This window comes from Anoplophora glabripennis, unplaced genomic scaffold (assembly GCF_000390285.2).
Source record: "Anoplophora glabripennis isolate ALB-LARVAE unplaced genomic scaffold, Agla_2.0 scaffold36, whole genome shotgun sequence".
Classification (NCBI taxonomy): domain Eukaryota; kingdom Metazoa; phylum Arthropoda; class Insecta; order Coleoptera; family Cerambycidae; genus Anoplophora; species Anoplophora glabripennis.
The window spans coordinates 777629-796857 of record NW_019416310.1 but is presented as its reverse complement, the minus strand read 5'-3'; the positions used below and the strand labels follow the sequence as shown (position 1 = coordinate 796857).

At 31.4% G+C, this 19229-nt stretch overlaps 1 protein-coding gene across 1 annotated transcript; it reads left to right on the top strand.

The window, feature by feature from the left end:
* The first annotated feature begins 1042 nt into the window (after window positions 1-1042).
* LOC108916034 lies at window positions 1043-17517 on the top strand. The gene is made up of 11 exons (XM_018722224.1): window positions 1043-1099; window positions 1161-1397; window positions 1986-2065; window positions 3093-3210; window positions 3288-3429; window positions 3498-3716; window positions 4177-4375; window positions 7206-7427; window positions 7545-7787; window positions 11652-13602; window positions 17377-17517. Exons 3-11 carry the CDS (start codon window positions 2003-2005, stop codon window positions 17418-17420), a joined length of 3201 nt encoding a protein of 1066 aa, XP_018577740.1. The 5' UTR covers window positions 1043-1099; window positions 1161-1397; window positions 1986-2002; the 3' UTR covers window positions 17421-17517.
* Window positions 17518-19229: the final 1712 nt, after the last annotated feature.

Below are 19229 nucleotides of genomic sequence, written 5' to 3'. Positions count from 1 at the left end.
TTCACTGGAAAACCTAATTTATGTGTTGTTTCAACACTCATATCCTATTTAGAAAAAACGTCAGAGTGGAGACCACAATCAGAAGACTATTTATTCATTACAGCAAAGGATCCATACAAGAGGGCATCAAAAGACAATTAGCAGATGGATTAAACAAACGTTAAACGCAGCGGGAATAAATACGCAGATTTTTTCAGCGTATTCCACACGGCATGCCTCTACCTCGGCAGCCGCTAGAAATGGTGTATCTTGGGATGTTATTAGGAAAACAGCAGGCTGGACAAAAACCTCAAAAGTCTTTGCAAAATTCTACAACCGTCCCGTTGTAGAAGACAACAATTTTGCAAAATCTGTTTTAGCAACTGAATTGTGAATACATTCATACATGTTTAATATTGTAAAATCATACACGAAGAGTTCTTGTGCATGGTCATAATAAATGTGTTACACTGATGGCAGTAATTTATTGAAAACAACAGGATGGATATGTAACATTTCTAAGTCTTTAAACTTCTACATAGTTCAATCAAAGTGATCTTGAGGGCGAGGCGCCGTCGTATAATTGTACGATCAAACGAACTTAACTGTGAAGTTCGATCGTAATTATACTAGGCGCCTCGCCCGAAGAGATCACTCCCTCCCTTTACAAAATAATAAGTAATCCCACTAAACAAAAATTCTTTAAGAATAAGATATAAAGGAGTAAGTATCCCAACCCAATTTGAAAATGTTTCATATCCACTCTTGCAACTTTAAAATGTAATGAAGATAGTTACAGCACGGAGTATTAGTAATACAGAACGGAACGGCAATAGTAGCGTTCCTTTCTATAAAATGTGTGATCAACTAGCACCTAAAGCGGTACTACATAGTTCAATCAAAGTGATCTCTTCGGGCGAGGCGCCTAGTATAATTACGATCGAACTTCACAGTTAAGTTCGTTTGATCGTACAAATTTATTAACAAGTAACATCACACGCAGTATAATTTGTCGAGAAGAACCTGCGAAAAGTTAAGAACATGAGTTTTGATAGTTTTTGCGCCTGTTCGTAGGTTCACATGATGATACCCTCTGTTCGGTGTATTATGTAATCATGACGTAAGTGTAAAGAAGCATATTCTTTTGGCTAGGTTCACTCTACACTGCATTTTTCGCCTAGCTTGACTTCGTGAGTGTAGAACCAGCTTCAAAATTCAGGCAGAAAATTATACTATCGACAGTAACTATTTGATTTGAGTTTTGGAATCCTGCTAAGTGGAGGAAGGAAGGAAAATGTTTGAGGTTTAAGAGCCGTCAATCGTCATTAAGTTTTTGACATTCTTTATAAAAATATTTACTAATTTTTCAGTTTAATCCAAGTCAGTTTTTTGTGCAAAAAGTGTTCTGAACATATAAGGTGAGAATCAACTCGTAATGAATTTTCAACAGCTTGATGACTACACAAAAAAAATTATATTTTAATGTTGTAGGGTAGGTATTCAAAATGCTTTTGTTTATATAATTATTAGTGAATTCATAACATATTAATTATTAATAGATTTTGCTGAAATATTTGTGCCAAGGGCAATTTTGTAAGTAATAATGGAATACATTTTTATTCCAACTATAAACTAATCTATAAATAACTTTATCTTGTAAAATCTCATAAAAAGAGTTTTTCTCCAGTGATTGAAAACTGCTGGTAGGTGTTAAACGGAAATGAAAAGAAATAATTCGTAAGAATGTGGTTGAGCTATATTAATTCAAGAAAACTTAATGCGTTATATTTTTGGCTTTGATCCAATTTTAAACGAAAGCAAAGTATAACTAACTTTGCCAAGAATGTGACAGTACTCAAAAATTATTTTTCAACCAAATCATGGTCATAATTTCGGGCTGAGCATCTTTTCTCAATAAGTGTTACAATGGTTTTTTAAAGTAAATCTGATGGTGCTCTACTGATTATAATTGTGGTGAATAGTTTAGCAATTCTTTGTTTTTATAGGCTTTAATGGAACTATCATGGCTAATGAACCGTCCATAGTTCAGGCTATTTATTCATTTAAGGGAAGCAATAATGATGAGGTAAGTCAATAATGGACTGGTCTTAATACTTTTTTAATCTAGTAAAGTTTTGAGATCACTGATAAATTTTTATCTAACTTTTTATACTTTAGGGATAAATGTAGTGAAAGTACGTGTATACCTTTTTCAATGTTAAATTGTAATTTGCTGTTCTAGGTACTTAAAATAAAAGTTTGAATTTTCACTTTAAAAGAAATGTATGTAATTTGTTTGTCATTTAACATGAACTTTGTAGAATACGTATAGATTACATTTAAAATGTAAAATATATCTATATCTCAAGAGTTCCTTTGATTCTAGCTGAATATCGTTTTAATGACTTAAAATCTTGATACAAATCATTTAGATTAATTTAAAATTCCAGATAAAAACTAACTTCAATTCCAATGCTATTATATTTTTATTTCATTATCGTAAAAGCAATAACATGATAATCTGTAAACAAAATTAAGTTTATTGCAAAATTTATGCCTACTAAACCACTTTTATAGCTTCAATGGTAAGATAAATAGTTAAATCGCACAATCTAGCTAAAAATCAGTGACATTGTAATTTAATTTACAAAAATAGGTATTTAGAAATGTTTTTCTATAGTGTGAAAACAAACGTTTGCATCAATTTTATAGTTCTTGAAAATGAATGTTTATAATTTGAGTTCTTGTAAACATGTTTGCATTTTCACAGTTGATTTAATTTTAGCAGTTGCTGTTGTATTTTGCAGGGAATTGATAATAATTAGGTACACTTTTTTCACAAAAACTAAACGAGTACATTTTTGAATCTAAAAAATGTTCTTTTTGTCAACAGCATTTTTTGTTATGTTCCTATATAAATCTGCAAACACTTTTAGAATATTCAAGTCAATTCTTGCTTAAGTTTACTTTATAAAAAATATAGTTAGTAATAATAGAAGTGGTCTAAGATTATGATAGTATGAAATCCTTGTTTTAGTTATTCTCTAAATCTTTATTTTAATGTTTCTTTAAATATTTATTTTTTCACATTTTTACAAGTGTTGTGTTTTCAGCTGTGTTTTAAGAAGGGGGATCTAATAACTGTAACCCAGAAAGATGAGGGGTGGTGGGAGGGTACCCTCAATGGAAAAACAGGCTGGTTCCCTAGTAATTATGTGAAGGAATGTAAAGGTTAGTGAATTGGGTCACGATTTCCACTCTTCATATATTTCATTGGTATAAGTATGTAAATATTTAATGAATTGCAGACGCCCCTAAGCCAGTCGTGAATCCACAAAACCAGTACAAAAGCGTCGTCCTAAATGATTTAATCGACTCTGAAAAAGCACACGTGACTGAATTAGAAGGTCTGGTCTCCAATTTTCTGCAACCTTTGGAGAAGAGTTCCATGTAAGTTTTATTTTAAACTCTCACGTACATGATTTTTATTTATTTTTCTTGTCATAACTTATTTTTAGATTATCGCAAGATGAATATAAACAACTGACTGGAAACATAACGGATGTGTTGGAAACGCATCAACAACTTTTGAGTTTAATCGAAGCAGAATCGAACAAACCAGGAAATGAACAGCGGGTCGGCAAGCTGTTCCTTACTTGGGCACCAAAAATCAAAAACGTTCATCAAATGTACTGCTCTCTCCATCCCAGGGCAGTGTGCATTCTGGACAAATATAGGTAAATAAATAAATGAATTCTTAAAAAAAGGAGAGTATAATGGATCCAAGTAGGATTTTTTTTAAATTACAATGCTTAAAAAAAAATAATTTCTAAAACGCCACAATTATTGACTTCGGGAACATCACATTTAACAAATTTTAGCAACTTGTAATTTTTTTTTATCACTCAAATTGACAGTATTAGTTTAAGCCTTGAAAATCTCTATTTCCTCCGAGTTCAAAAGTGGAAAGGTGCTTTGTAATCATTTTAACATTTTACAAATTAGTGGTTTTGTCACTAAATGATTTTTTTTAATATTTCCATGTTAAAAAAACAAACATTTTTGGTCCTGTTTTTAGTTCTAAATTGACTTTCCTCAAATTTTCCTATGCTGGAGCATCCATATGTTGGATAGGCATAAAAGAAATAAAGATAAAATGGGAAATTAAAATATTTAGAAACTATCGCTTTGTTCTAGGGAGGAACTTACGAAATACATGGAATCGAAAGGTGCAGCTAGTCCCGGTGCTCTGGTATTAACAACGATGTTAAGTAAGCCCTTCAGAAGGCTAGATAAGTATTCGGGAATGCTACAGGAGTTAGAGAGACACGTGGAAGAATGCCATCCCGATAGGGGCGATACGCAAAGATCTGTCAGTGTTTATAAAGATATCGCAGTGAGTAGAACTAAACTACACAGCTTCTTTTAGTACAGAGCTTTCATAAATGATTACAAGCCACTTAACCAGTAATTTTATTTCCTTCATATTGGCAATTTAATTTTTGTAAATAAAATTAAAACAGTGAAATCGAGATTACATTCAAACATGACATTCTTTTTCACCGGCTGGTGATTGGTGAAGTTTTTCATGAGGTTCTATTCAACCAATCAACGATCGCATTATTTGGAGTGTAGACGTAACGGTTTGTCATTGTTCATTGTAAACGAATCATTAATATTGGTGACGCCAAGATCTAGGGGGTTTTAGTTGACAGTAAACTCAACGGTCGTGTGGCTTATAAACATTTATGAAAGCTCTGTAGTAATATTTCAGTAATATATCTTTTTTATTAGAATCTCTTAAATAATATTTAAGCATACATGATCTATCACTTGAATCGGTGAGTTCGAAAACCGTCCAAAGTCCAACATTGGACATTTTAAATAAAGACAGCCATATTGTATAAAATATGTTCCTTCACTGAGTGAGCATGAAAACCATATAAGATACTTAACTATTAACGGTATTTAGTAGGTCGTTACTGACCAATGAGGTGGTGAACCGTCAGCGTTGCCAGACGTCCCGATTTTGGCGGGATGTCCCGATTTTTAACCCAAAATAAAATGTCCCGCACGGGACAGGCTCAGTCCCGCTTTTCCCGCTCTGTTTTTGAGCATCAATTATTTTCTCCAGGGTTTTTATTAAGTAGATTTTTAGACATCACTTTTTTGGAAAACAATTTGTTTCCCAGATATCCTGAGACTTAAACCTGGCAACGCTGAGAACCGTACATGTCTGTATATCTCAAAATGAAGTTTTTGTATATGTACGGTTTTTGAACTCACCGATTCAGTTCGCTATATCTGCATCTTCTATAATTTTGACTCTAAACAGCGATATTTCATAATATAATACATATACACATATGTAATAATAAAAATGAAGTCAATAAATGGTTATTATTCTTAAATAAAAAGACCATGATATTATGCAATTAAAAAAATGATTTGGTGCCCTTACCCCACTAAACAGTAAAATATACTTTATTAAAAATATTTAAAAAAGTAAAACCGATGTTTTCAATATTGCTTTTGAAAATTAATACGTTAAATTACATATTTTTGCTCGATTTAATTATCTCTATCGCTCTCTAATACTTACTGATACAATCGACTCCAATTTTAAACACCTCATATAGTTACTAAAGGCTCATGTCAAGTTAAATTCCTTTTCATGGTGTATTCAATGGCATAAAGGATTTTTATTAGACTGGACCAAAAAAATCGACTATTTTCTTTTTGAAAGATATATCGAGAATATCAATCAGAATAACGAAAAAAAAAAATATATTGTGAGAGAAAGTAATATTAGTTTTAGGAAGTTATCATCACTAGTTTCGATTTTTATTCCTGATCCCATATTTGTGTCAAAATTGCCAAACCATCGAGGCAAAAAAATTTGTCTACATATATTTTTGAAGGAAATTTAATGCTCTACAAAAAAGGTCTCTTAACATTTTTGCATAAATTTACTCCTTTCAAAAGTTATTCACGATTGAAGTTGAAGTAAATATTAAATTTTTGTTTTTTTCGTTTTGGACCCAATTTGTTTCACTCAATGGAACAAATTGATATTATACATCATCGACAATTATCATTCTATCAATATAATCATCAAAAATATCCAAAATTGATAATATATTCAAATTAATTCTCGCTCAATAGCTATTTTTCTACAAGAACGTAGTTTTTCTGTTTCAAAATAATTTTAAGAATAACAGTCATGTAGTTTTACTACTGAAGATTGTTTATTTATAATATTATATTCATTAATATACATTAATGTATATTAATTATAAATAAATAATCTTCAGTAGTAAAAGTACATGATTGTTATTTTTAAAATTATTTTGAAATAGAAAAGAACGTAGTTTTTCTGTTCTGTCTGTCTGTCTTGTAGAAAAAATAGCTATTGAGCGAGAATGAATTTGTCCATGATGTATAATATCAATTTGTTCCATTGAGTGAAAAAAATTGGGTCCAAAACGAAAAAACAAAAATTTAATTTATATTTCAACTTCAATCGTGAATAACTTTTGAAGGAGTGAATTTATGCAAAAATGTTAAGGGACCTTTTTTGTAGAGCATTAAATTTTCTTTGAAAATCTGTATTGTTCTTTTTCAGATATTAATGTGTTTGTTATTTACAAAATTCCAAAGTTAAAAAGTCAAATCGAAAAATCACATCAATTTTCAAAGCTTGATTACATAGAAACAGCTCGTCTGCTGAAAATTTTCGATCAGACCTTCTTTGAAGGGCATTCAATTTCCTTCAACAATATATGTAGATAAATTTTTTTACCTCGATGGTTTGGCAGTTTTGACGCAAAAATGTGATTAGGAATAAAAAATCGAAACTAGCGATGATAGACCTCTTAAAGCTAATATTAAGTTCTCAAACTCTCACAATATATTTTTTTCGTCATTCTGAATGATATTCTCGACATATCTTTCAAAAAAAAAAAATTGTCGATTTTTTTGGCCCAGTCTAATTTCTATACAGTGTGTTGAAAAATTTACTTGAGAAAATATATTTTTAACTACTACCACTTTGTTATAATTCATATTTTTTTTATCATCAGTTATTTAGAAAGCCTTACAAAGATCTAGAAACGAACACCTTAATTGTTGCAATGCCTTCAAAATTGTAGGAGATGCCGGCTTTGATAGGTTTAATTAGAGAACCCGTACACATTCTTCTTTACATCCTGTAACGTTTTACTTAGACAACATGCTCTGCGATCAGAAGGCAGAAAGAACTAGAGCTTCAAGTACTAACCGGTCCAGTACGGGGGTGGGAAGGTCCTAGTTTAACCTCTCTAGGAGAGATCATATACATGGGTTCCGTGGCCGTGGGCCCCCAGCACCACGACAGATATTTCGTCCTTTTCCCCACTACTCTGGTCATACTATCTGTTAGTCACAGGCTGAGCGCATTTATATACGAGGTAGGTGATAAGGCTATCTCCGTTTTTTTATCAGCCATAAATTTAAATGCTTAAATGCGAAAACAAACATAAAAAAAAGTCTAGATAAATTGTTTTGTTATCTTTTTTATCATGTAGGGGAAACTGTTCCTCTCAGGACTGACGGTGACCAGGCTTGAAGATAGCGACCAGTACAAAAATGCTTTCGAGATAAGTGCGCCTATGATCGACAAACGAGTGGCGGTGTGTCAGAGTAGGGAAGAAGCCGACCATTGGGTGGAACTGTTGAGGAAGCAGATGCCAAGGTCCTCGACTGCTTCCACCATTAGTCAGAAAGTGGCGCCATCTCAAGCGCAGTTTGTTCCGCAACCCCCTCCGCATGTAAGTAATATATTTGATAGTTCCGTTCCGACATTTTTTTTTTTATTTAATCATACAACATTTTACGTAATTTTCAATTAAATCAACAAATATTTTGGTGACTATATTTGATTGGGTATTTCTCCCACGATAGAAAGCAAGAATATTTTAAATAACTCAAGGGTTGTTTTTATAATGTAATTTAACCCAACTAAAAATATCTCGTATTGAGAAAGAAAATAATTCTTCGCGACACAATAATGGCTAGTATACATTTTGGAAAACTGTTTTTGTTGTCAAAGCTTTAGTTATAAAATCACATCTGACAGTTTATTTGTTTTTACCCTGTTTACTAGAGGTCAAAATATGAAGATTTATACAGGGTGTTTGTAAATAAGTGCAAGATACTTCATAAAAAGTTCATATAAATGTGGATCGAAATATGCTTCGTTTCCGTGATACAGTTAAATTTTAATTTTTTATTTATTTTTATTAATTATTTCAAAGAGTTTTAAAGATATTGACTCGAAATTTAATGGTTGTATTTTATTTAGAAATATTGACAGCAACCTACTAGATAATGTATCAATAGAAATTAAAAATACACAACTTGCAATAAAATATTTTTTCTTTTTCCAATTTCATTCAGAAGTGATGGTGGATTTCTAAAAAAATGTCGAAACAGGAAAAAGTCATTGGCGTACCATTTTTTTATTTAAAAAGTTTGTGGCAATCTCACATGAGCGCCACTGGTGCAAATTGAAATATTCGGATCACCCCAAAAATGCACATTTATCCCTCCAAGGCATTTTGCAAATTTCGAGTCAATATCTTTAAAACTGAAATAATTAAAAAAATAAATAAATAAAAAAATAAAATTTAAACACTAAACGAAGCATAATTCAACCTACGTTTTTATGAACTTTTTTTCACAAAATAAATTCAGCAACCACCCCCTAAATCGCACTTATTTACAAACACCCTGTATATACAGGATGTTCCAGAATTTTATCCTGGAAATGGTGTGACACAAAAGAATTCTTTATACAAAATTTGTATGATTTTATAAATACCATAAAATCATTTGATAACAAAATCTAGAATGTGGCTTATAAAATTGGACAACTGAATAACTTTTTTAATTGAAACACCCTGTATATTTTACGATTTTTTTTTATTCTACGTAAAATTTAGGTGCCTTTTTGTGTTTCATTCCTTATCTATACCTAAACACAGTGGTTTCCGCAATAATTAATATTTTATAAAAATTTTAAAACTTTACAGTTGCAAAGATTCGTCAAAAAAACATTTACCATAGTTTAACATTTGCTAAAGTACCTAAACTTTCTGCCAGATATGATAAAAATAATATTAAACAGTATGAAAATAATGGAAACAAATAATTTGAGCAATTTGAAATAAAATACTCTATATCACAGTAAGGAGGCCCATTTTATCCAAGTGTTTTAAATTAAATCTACATATTTTGAGTCAATGATCATCCAGTTGGCTTAGATCCAATTATAAATGGAACACCGTGTAAGATTTATTTTGTTATTAGTTATACGTTGTAACAAAATAAATCTTTTAGTTTAGTTTAGATTATTATTTTTTTCACCATATTACTTTCTTTTCCCAAAATGTTTGTGTTAGTCTATTGAGTGACATGACCGTAGCCACACTTGTTAGCAAATTTTCCATATTTCAAATTTTTTCCTTTCTGGCGAAGTCCCGATGTTCCCCGACTCTAACATTTAAAAGCTTCATAGTTTAGCCAATAATATTTACTTTATTCACAAGTTCCACTGTAAATGCAGTCTTAGAATTTTATGTCTTATTTTCGAGTTTTTGATATAATTGTAGTTAGTGTCCTGGTTTCAAAAAACTAATATTAAACCTATTACCAATTATAACATTTTGCTATTGCCTTCGAAAATTATTATTGAATTCAATGTTTTCAAAAGTTCTATCAACAAATTTTTCTATATATTGATTTTCTAATATGTAATATATTTTTATAAATATTTTATTTGATTTTTAAACATGTCATCTTTTAATTAAATTAATTTTGCTCTATCATATAAACAAGTTACTACACATTTCATTACATTTACGGAACGATTTTAATTGAAATTTAAATACCCATTAGTATTTGTTGGCTTCCTATATATACAGTAGGCTGATTAAAAAAAATTGACTACTATATGTAACGTTTCGTCTCTCCAGGACCATCATCAACTTCATTTATTTAAATATGACCCTGGAAATTTTATTACATTTTTTGCCTTCATGGCCCCCAATACTGTACTGCCTCAGCCCGAACCAGATTCAGTCGTTTTGTCTCGAAAAATTCATCTTCAGTGTATTCGTTCCAAATTCTAAAATTTTTATTTAGATTTCTTTTATTGAATTATTGTACACTGTAAGTGTCGTTAGACCCTGTGAAATCCATCTAGTTATTTAAACTATTACCACCACGCGTTACAATAAAACATTTATTATTATTAACTATTACCATCACTTGGTCATACATAACTCAATAAGTTGTTGTGTCAAAATTAAAACATTATTACAATTTTAATTTTATTATGACAAATTAATTCTTAAAAATGCATATGAACAACCAAATTGCCAACTGAATATTATTCTTTAAAAAATTTCAGTAAATGTTAAAAACGAAGAACGGCGTAATATTTTGGGAATTTATTATATTTATAACTGCAACTGTGAAAGAGCATGTCAAATGTATTTGTATGAATATCCTGAAAAAACTAGATTGGAATTTGTTTGAATTTTGAGCACTCGAGAAGCCTAGAAATAACTATGGACACGGAAATAAAACTCTAATAATGTTTCATTTTAACGCGTGGTGGTAATAGTTTAAATAACTAGATGGATTTCACAGGGTCTAACGACACTTACAGTGTACGATAATTCAATAAACAAAGACATTTAAATAAAAAATATAGATAAATTTAAAACTAATACACTTAAGATGAATTTTTCGAGACAAAACGTCTGAATCTGATTTGGGCTGAGGCAGTACAGTATTGGGGGCCATGAAGGCTCGCAAAAAATGTAATAAAATTTCCAGGGTCATATTTAAAAAAATTAAGTTGATGATGGTCCTGGAGAGATGAAACATGACATTGATTATGCCATTCGATAGAGGGCAAAAAGTTGCCATGAGAAAGTGTTCTTCTTTTTTCAATATCACCTCAAATAATGCTGAAATTAATCAAAAACGAATTTCAAAATTTTCAGTTTTTTTTTTGAAATATTTCGAAAACGAATCATGTTAGCCTTGATTTTTTAGAGTCATAATGTTGGTCTTCTGATTACGCAACTTTGCCCCCCTTTAAGCTACTTTGTACCTCTTACCGTTTCCGATATTCGAATTTGTAACAGCCTGTATAGTCCAAAAAATTATGAAAATCAACAGAATTATAGTGCCAAATTGCTTCATCAACACTCCACCACCAATTCATAGATTTTTTGTTAAAACTATTTATACAGTTGTCAAAATATTCCGTAAATGTATTACTTAATATTGAAGATAGTGGTAATGCCCTCAGTTTGGCAGAAATACCCAATCAAATAAAATGAGTATCTTGAAAATTCTACAAATAAATAATTGCACTCAATAACATATTTTTTCTTATATCTTTCACTTACATTTCTTTGTTTTTTAAAATTTTGATATTTGGGAAATGTTGAATAAAAAATTCCGTCTAGAGCTTGACCTATGTGTTGTTTGATAGAATACTCTATTAGTCATTAGATTGATTGAACTTTATTTCCAAGATATACAATTACAATTATTAAACGTTGCAGTTGTCAATTAGATTCCACTAAAGTAACCAACTCATTTTTATATTTCTACAGCTCCAACGACTAAACCAAAGAGGTTATTCTAACCGAACGTCAGTATTGAGTTATAACATTGATCTCCGATATAAACCCACTTACCCCCCAGAAAACTACCCTTCCGCGGCGCCCTACGCTGCCCTAACAAAGTTATTTCATAAACTGATTAAAACAAAGTTGTTAAATAGGCAATTATTAAAGCAATTGTTGTATTCCGAGCACTTAAATAAAAGTAATTTACATTTAGTGAAAATAAGACACCACGTGACCGAAATTAGTATAATGACCAGAGACATCCACTGCCGGGATAGCGTTATTGAGTGTGACAGCGACACCGAAGATGAGACTTCTGATGCCGAGTCCAGAGGCAGCAATATCAAAAGGCAAAATGCCGTAGACACTTCCTCTTCTGATGACGATTCGAGTAGTTCTAGCAATCCGTTTGGCTACATAAGGTATTATAACCCTCAAACGGGATCGGGGCATGAGGTTACAAAATATGAGAGCTTCATCGATCACGGTGAACAGTGCCCTACAGTGACTGGGCCTAAAGTAGTGGTGGACGTACCGAAGAAACGTAGCGTCCTCTTAGTATCAACCGCAAACTTGTTGTTACAGAAACAGTACTCTGAGGAGTCAGAAGCGAGTTCTTGTTTTCCAGAACCTAAACCTTATATGGCTTGTGAGGATCTAAGTCACCTCGATGGAAACGTAGAACTAGGTACTCTACACGTGCCCGAAAGGTATGTGCCTACTACGAGGCAAAGTTGTCCAACGAAACTGGTTGGCAACAAATTTAACCAGAGCAGTTTAACTACTATTTATATACCCTCGTGGTCGAATAGCGACAGTGCAAATGGTAAAAGCAAATCTAATGAAGATATTGCGAAAAGGAAAACTGCAAGTTCCAAAAACGATTCCAGTTGCAGCAGCACTACTCACTCTAGTAGTTTGGAATTGCCCGTGAATACATTACCTCTCCCTGACAGAATGGTAGCTGAATTGCTGTACAATTTTGATGGAGAATTCACAAAATCAGAATCCATAGAAAGTGATTTCACAGAGCATTCCTCGAAAACTGTCATAAAACCTCCCACAATGTTTGAAGGTAGAGTGGAAGAAGACGTTAAAGTCGTTCCACAAACAGTAAGTTTAAATTTAGATAATGTAGGATTCCGTAAGCACAGTATTAACTCAGACAAGCCAAAAAGGAGGAGTAGTATTCAGATTAACCCTCAAGATCTCAAGAAAAATAGTGATATGAGACGTTGCGTCACCTCGAGATTCCTTCAAATGTCAAATCCCACGACTTCAAGACAGTCCTTTTGCAGATGCTGCAGGGATTCTTGCCACAGTCCGAGGTCGTCAGACTCCGGCATGGCTGGTAGCTGCACCTTAATCTCGCCTGATATAGTTAACGACTTAGCCTCGTGTTCTGCGCAAGAACGTTGTAGTACGGACATGGCAAATCTGTTCCAAAAATACAATAACTTTGGTCAGTTCGATGGTGACACAAACGTTATCTCTTTAAGTGATATCGAAGCTAGGGATTTCGAATCCCAGTGCCCTTGTACCTCTCCGTTTGGCTCCACGCCGCGCACCTCGGGCCAAGACTGTGTTAACGAAAATGTACTAACCGGATCTCGCGATAGCTTAAGGACTTCCGTTACTTCCAGTATTGATATCAACCCTAAAACGTGGGGATCTCAACCCAAACTCCATTCCAGAATATTCATAGAACCTAAAACTGTTCCGGATCCCAACGTAGAAGAGTGGAAGAGCGGTCCTCAAAAGTCCCACTCCACAAGTTGTTTGCTAGAAGAGGGACAAGATGAGGGAGAAGTGGCGGAGAACGAAGAAGGTCCGCTGATGTATAAATCCGGATTATACGCACACTGGTGGTTGAAAGCTAAAATTCCGGCCAGTGTCATTAAGGGGATATACATGGACTCTCGATCACCCACTACAGGCAAGGGCATGTGTTGCGAGCATTGAATTTTAGTATTTTCTTGTGACGAGTTAGCTTTATGATGACTAAATTTTCTAACAGTGTGCTTGTGTGTTTTAGCCCTTGCCTGTACATCTAACTTTGCAATAAATTGTCATTTTCACAACTACGTCTAACCATGCCATCTATACCCACATTTCATCCACTGCTAAACTCGTCATACTTGCACAACTAAACCTTGGTGTAACACAACTTGATTATTTCCACGCGAATTGTCTACTGGGCAATTTTTTTCAGGTGTTTTACGCAGGATGTAACAAGGGCATTAAAAAATAAATTATAAATGTATTCCTCGTTAAACTTTAAGAATACCTTCTCATATAAACACTTGAACCTTGAATCTTCGCTTTTTAAATATGATGTGTTTTATCAAGAAAAAAGTTATATCTCTAAATATTTTCTGAAGAAATAAACATATCGAAACGAAATTTTGGGTGCTCAGAGAGAAAGGACTGTTTTGAATACGAAGATTTATTTAAACGATTTTATAATTATTTAAATAATTCTAATTGTATTTAAACATATCAGTACAAGTTACTAATTTATGCCAAAATGGTAAAAACTATCCAAAATAGAGATCAAAAATGAAAAATAAAATATTGAATTGTCATTTCATTCATGTATTGTGTGTACTCAAAATTTTGTTTCAATATATTTTTATTTGTTCAGAAAATATTTAGAAATATAATGTGTTTTTAATTTTTTAACATACCGTATCACAAAAATGAAGGCACCGATATACAAATGTTTATATAACAAAATATTCTTATTTAGACAAGGAAACACTCCTTTATTGTAGACATGCTAATAGGTTACATCCTGTATGGAAAACTGTAAGAAATTTGCTGCAATTTATCTTATTTTTATTGAACCGTCATTATTTTTTATTAAATTTGCTGAAAAAAATTATTTTATTACAAAATGATGCAGTTTATTTCCAAACAGTTTTCTGATATATTCACTTTAATTTTTTTAAGAGTTTTTCTTCTAAGAATAACTATAATGAGGATATACACTACATATCAAAATTAATAGATACATCACTAAAAAACAAGCCCCCATTAAAAAACTGATGTTCTTGCAAAACAATATTATTTCTCAGTTGCGATGCTAAAATATAAATTTTTATTGAAATTGCAAGAGTAAATGTCTTTTTGTTCGTAATTTTTAACATTCTGTAAGGTGCGCCGATTAAAATAATGAATATCATTTAGAATTGAACTACAGTCTCCTCTGTTTTAAACTATTTGTTTTTTTTTTAAGATATAAAATCCTTAGATTGACTAGATTTTCTTTACCTCAAAATGGCGGTTGTGATATTTATATACAAAAAAAAACTATTAAAATTTAACTGCTGTGATATACTTGTAGATAGAAATATTGAGATATTGCATATTGAATTGTTCAAAATAAGTGAAAATTAATCAATTGCATAAAAATCTCTTAAAAATTCAAACATATATTTCTAAGTTTGACATAAAATGGATTGGTTTGGGGTACTTTATCAATATCTGGGGAACAAGATATAACAAAGTCTTATGAGTGGTTACTGCTACTCAATGGTATGGAGTCTAGACCTCCAGTGCAGCCAAATTGGCGAAGAGCGACATACTATTTCGCAGGTACTATAGAAGCCTTCATAAATGATTATAAGCCTCATGACCCCCGAGTTTAGACAACCAACATTACACAATTAGTATTGTCAACTAAAAATCCCTAAATTTTGCGATCACCAATTGGTTCAATAAAAAGTCGTGAAAAGTTACACCAATCAGAAGCTTGTTAAACAGAATGTTGTGTTTTAAAGTAACCTTAACCTTATTGTTTTAATAAGGCAATCAACTGATCTAGCTATTTTTGGAGTCTTAATTACTGTAACTATAAATGAGATATAACAACGGCTAGGCTTTCAATCCAGTCAAACTTTTAATAATACTTGTAAAACTGTATCGCTCTCTGCCAGTTTGTCATTGAAGGTCTAAACATTGACTAGCAGTAACCATTACTTTGTTTTATCCTATATCTCACTTATATTTACTGCTTATCTGCATTTAGGACATCAAAAATATCTGGATCATCTGTTGATTTTCTCGCCTATGGCATACTGACAAAAACTAATAAATTCTAAATCAGTATATGTCTGCTGATGGGTGATCCTAATTGGATATTACTGGTATAATTCTCTACTAGTCAGGGACTTAGTCGGCAGAGTATTTTTTTGGTGCGGTAGTAACAGTTAAATTTGTCCTTTGACTCATGTTTCTATTCTTAATTGAGATAACAACTATTGAATTAAGACATACCAGTTTATTGTAAATATTTTAAAAACTTATACATAATAACTGTTAAAAGAAATCTAATCCTTGTATATTAGGGATGGGCATTAAGAAAAACCATCGACATTTTTTCGATGTAATATATTGTGTGGTAACATCTATGTTAGAATTATATGTCGAAAAATACATCGATATATTCAATACATCGATTGTTTTTAGAGTTTAATATGATTAGTGTTTTAAAATGCCTAAAAAATGAAAGATGCGTCAAGTCCAAAACCTTTATCAACCGAAGAAAATGAAAAAATTCCGAATTAAACAAAAAAAACTTCATGCGCATAGATTTGCGGGAACAGTTATTTAGAAATGAAATTAGAAAATTATAATTTTTCAAAAATCCCAAAATTTTTTGTCTATGCTTGGCAATCTATTTCGTTGTTGATTATAAATATATGAATAGTGTATTTTTTTATCATTGTAAATAAAAGGACTCAGTCAGTTATGTCATAAACAGTTTGTCAGCCACTGTTGTTAGTCTAGTCGTAAAGAAAAACTATATACAAACTTAAAAGTACTATAGAAAATTGGAAACTACAGTAGGATTGTATTTGATGCAAAGTAGAGCAAAAAATTATCGGTGTTTTATCAAAGGAAAATCGTTTCATCATTTTTAGGACACCTAAGATGAACCATTTCAAATTTAAAATGAAATTGAATGTAAAATCTGAAATACTGCATTATACACATTGTGTTCTGGTAGTCGCCCAGGTGCATCGAGTGTACGAAGTGGTCGGTTATACGTCAAATACTAACCTGGCGAGCTTGGTCGTAAAACAGAGAGTGCCTCCAAAGAACAAGTAAACAACAATGTCGGGTACAGAGGTAAAATGTAGTACATATGTGGAATTTAAAAAACAAATTGGATTTAAAATAAATTACATTTAAAATAAATAGTTTATGAGAATAAAGCAATCTCTTCATAATGCATAAAGAAATTATTCAATTTCTAAACCCCTTAAAACCGTATTGCACTGAATCCCTTGACAGGCAATTATTTATTACTTTGCATTGAATATGGTCCTACTATAGGAAATCTCTAAAATTTGAATAAAAAAACAAAACAAATATCAGTTAAATTAGGTTTACACATTCGATATATGGAATAAAAAACATCAATACATCAAATATATCGAAGCGTTAAAAATACATCAATGTATGTTTATCGTCCATCCCTATTATATATGCTTAAAATTAAAATTAAAAAAAGGCTATCTTAGAATCATTGCTGAGCAGTCAAAATATAATTAAAAATCAACTTTGCAATTAAGGTCCAGTTTTGGTGGTGTATTAATTTAGATACAAAGTGTGTTTCTCAAATTTTTCATTTTGTAAATACATTCTTATAAATACATTAAAATGTAGTACATGCCTTAAATAAATATATTCTTATTGTCCACAGATGTCTCCACTAGTAGCAGGCGGGCCAACAAGCCAAACAAGTAACCGCCAGGGCGGCATGAACAGCATCCGCTCCACGCCCACACCTCCACCGCACGGCCACGCCAATAATAGCCGTGGGTGGTCTTCCATTTGCTTAAGGCCTACTCCTCCCCTGCGCCCTTGCCTCGCTCTAGGTAGTACCCCCAACGGACCATATTCGCGATACAGCCGTAAACCGATGAGTTACAAAGAAGACGGATTGATCCTCGAAGTGATCGAGGCGTACTGTTCAGTTACGAAGCCCAGAAGCACTGTTAATTCAGGTAGGCGCGCCGCTATTATAAGGGCTTATTTAGGCTTTGCCTCCATTCTTTGACTATGACTTTCGACTTGTTCTTTTATGAGCTAAGAATGGTAAAACTTTTTTAAATGCCTTTCTGTTGAAACTTGTGAAATTGTTGGAGAAATTTAGTTTTTTTTTTAATTTGTTGTAGCGCATCACGGCAGAGTTTTTGAGTTATTTGAAAAAAAAAACAAATTTCTATTAATTTCAACACCCTGTATCTCGAAAATGAAGTTTTTATAAACTTTTCTTTTTATTTTTGCAAGTTCTATCGTCTATTAAATTTTCCTGATTAAATCTGTATATTGAGACACCCAGAATTTTTTGACAAAAAATACTACCTACCCATGAAAAATGAACATTATCCATGTGGTTTCAGGTTTATTTTTATAAACATGGATACAAAAGAAATAAACTTTTATTCTTAAGTGTAATTATATTGCAACTAATACTTAGAATACCATAAAACCAAAAACAAATAATATTTCATTATATTATTTATTTTTTAAAGTAAATTTAATATTTGTATTTATTTTATATTAATCACAGCTTCTTCTACAGGCTTCTGACATCTAGATGGTATGATATTTTTTTATTCATTTGTTTATTTCTGTGGAGCCAATCAGATATTATATTTTTTTAAAAAGACCAATCTGACCAATAATACATTGATGCAATTCAATGCATCCTAACCTATAAAAATTTCAAATGTGTATTTTCTTGCAAAAACGCAAAGAAATAATAAAATTGTTAAAACATTGAGTAGAAAATGAAGTAATACATTAATATTTAAATAAGTTTTTGAAAGTGATTCGTTATTTATTAGTAAATAGCTAAATTGACTATAAAAATTAACTGTTTATTTCTTAAGTTTTGAGTTTCGGAATTTTTAGTGATGGAAGTGAAAAGTAAGTTATTAAAAATTATTAAATAATTGTAATATTCCAGTATTTTAAAATGTCTTAAAAAATTTTTAGAGAAAATATAAAATATCAATCATGTTTTATATTTTAGGTGTTTAACAAGGCCAAAAAATCATAACCTTACTTTATTTAACACAAACTTTTTAGATCATTTTTACTTTTTTTATTCATTTATTTATTTCAGTGCAGCCAATCAGGTATTAGATTTTTTAAAAGGCCAATAATAATCTTGATGCAATTTATCAATTTATCGCATCAAAATTCGAAATAGTGAATAAAAAAATTTAAACTTAACCTGTAAAAATTTTTTCCTACAAAAAAGCAAAGAAATAATAGTAAAATTGTAAAAACATTCAGTTGATAATTAAATATTACATTAATATTTAAATAAGTTTTTGAAAGCGCTTCGTTATTTATTCGTAAATAGTTAAATTGAGTGTAAAAATTGACTGTTTATTTCGTGAGCTTCGAGGTTAGGAATTTTTAGTGATGGAAGTGAAAAGTAAGTTATTAAAAATTATTAAATAATTGTAATGTTCCAGTATTTTAATGTTTTAAAAAATTTTTAGAGAAAATATAAAATATTAATCTTGTTTTATATTTTAG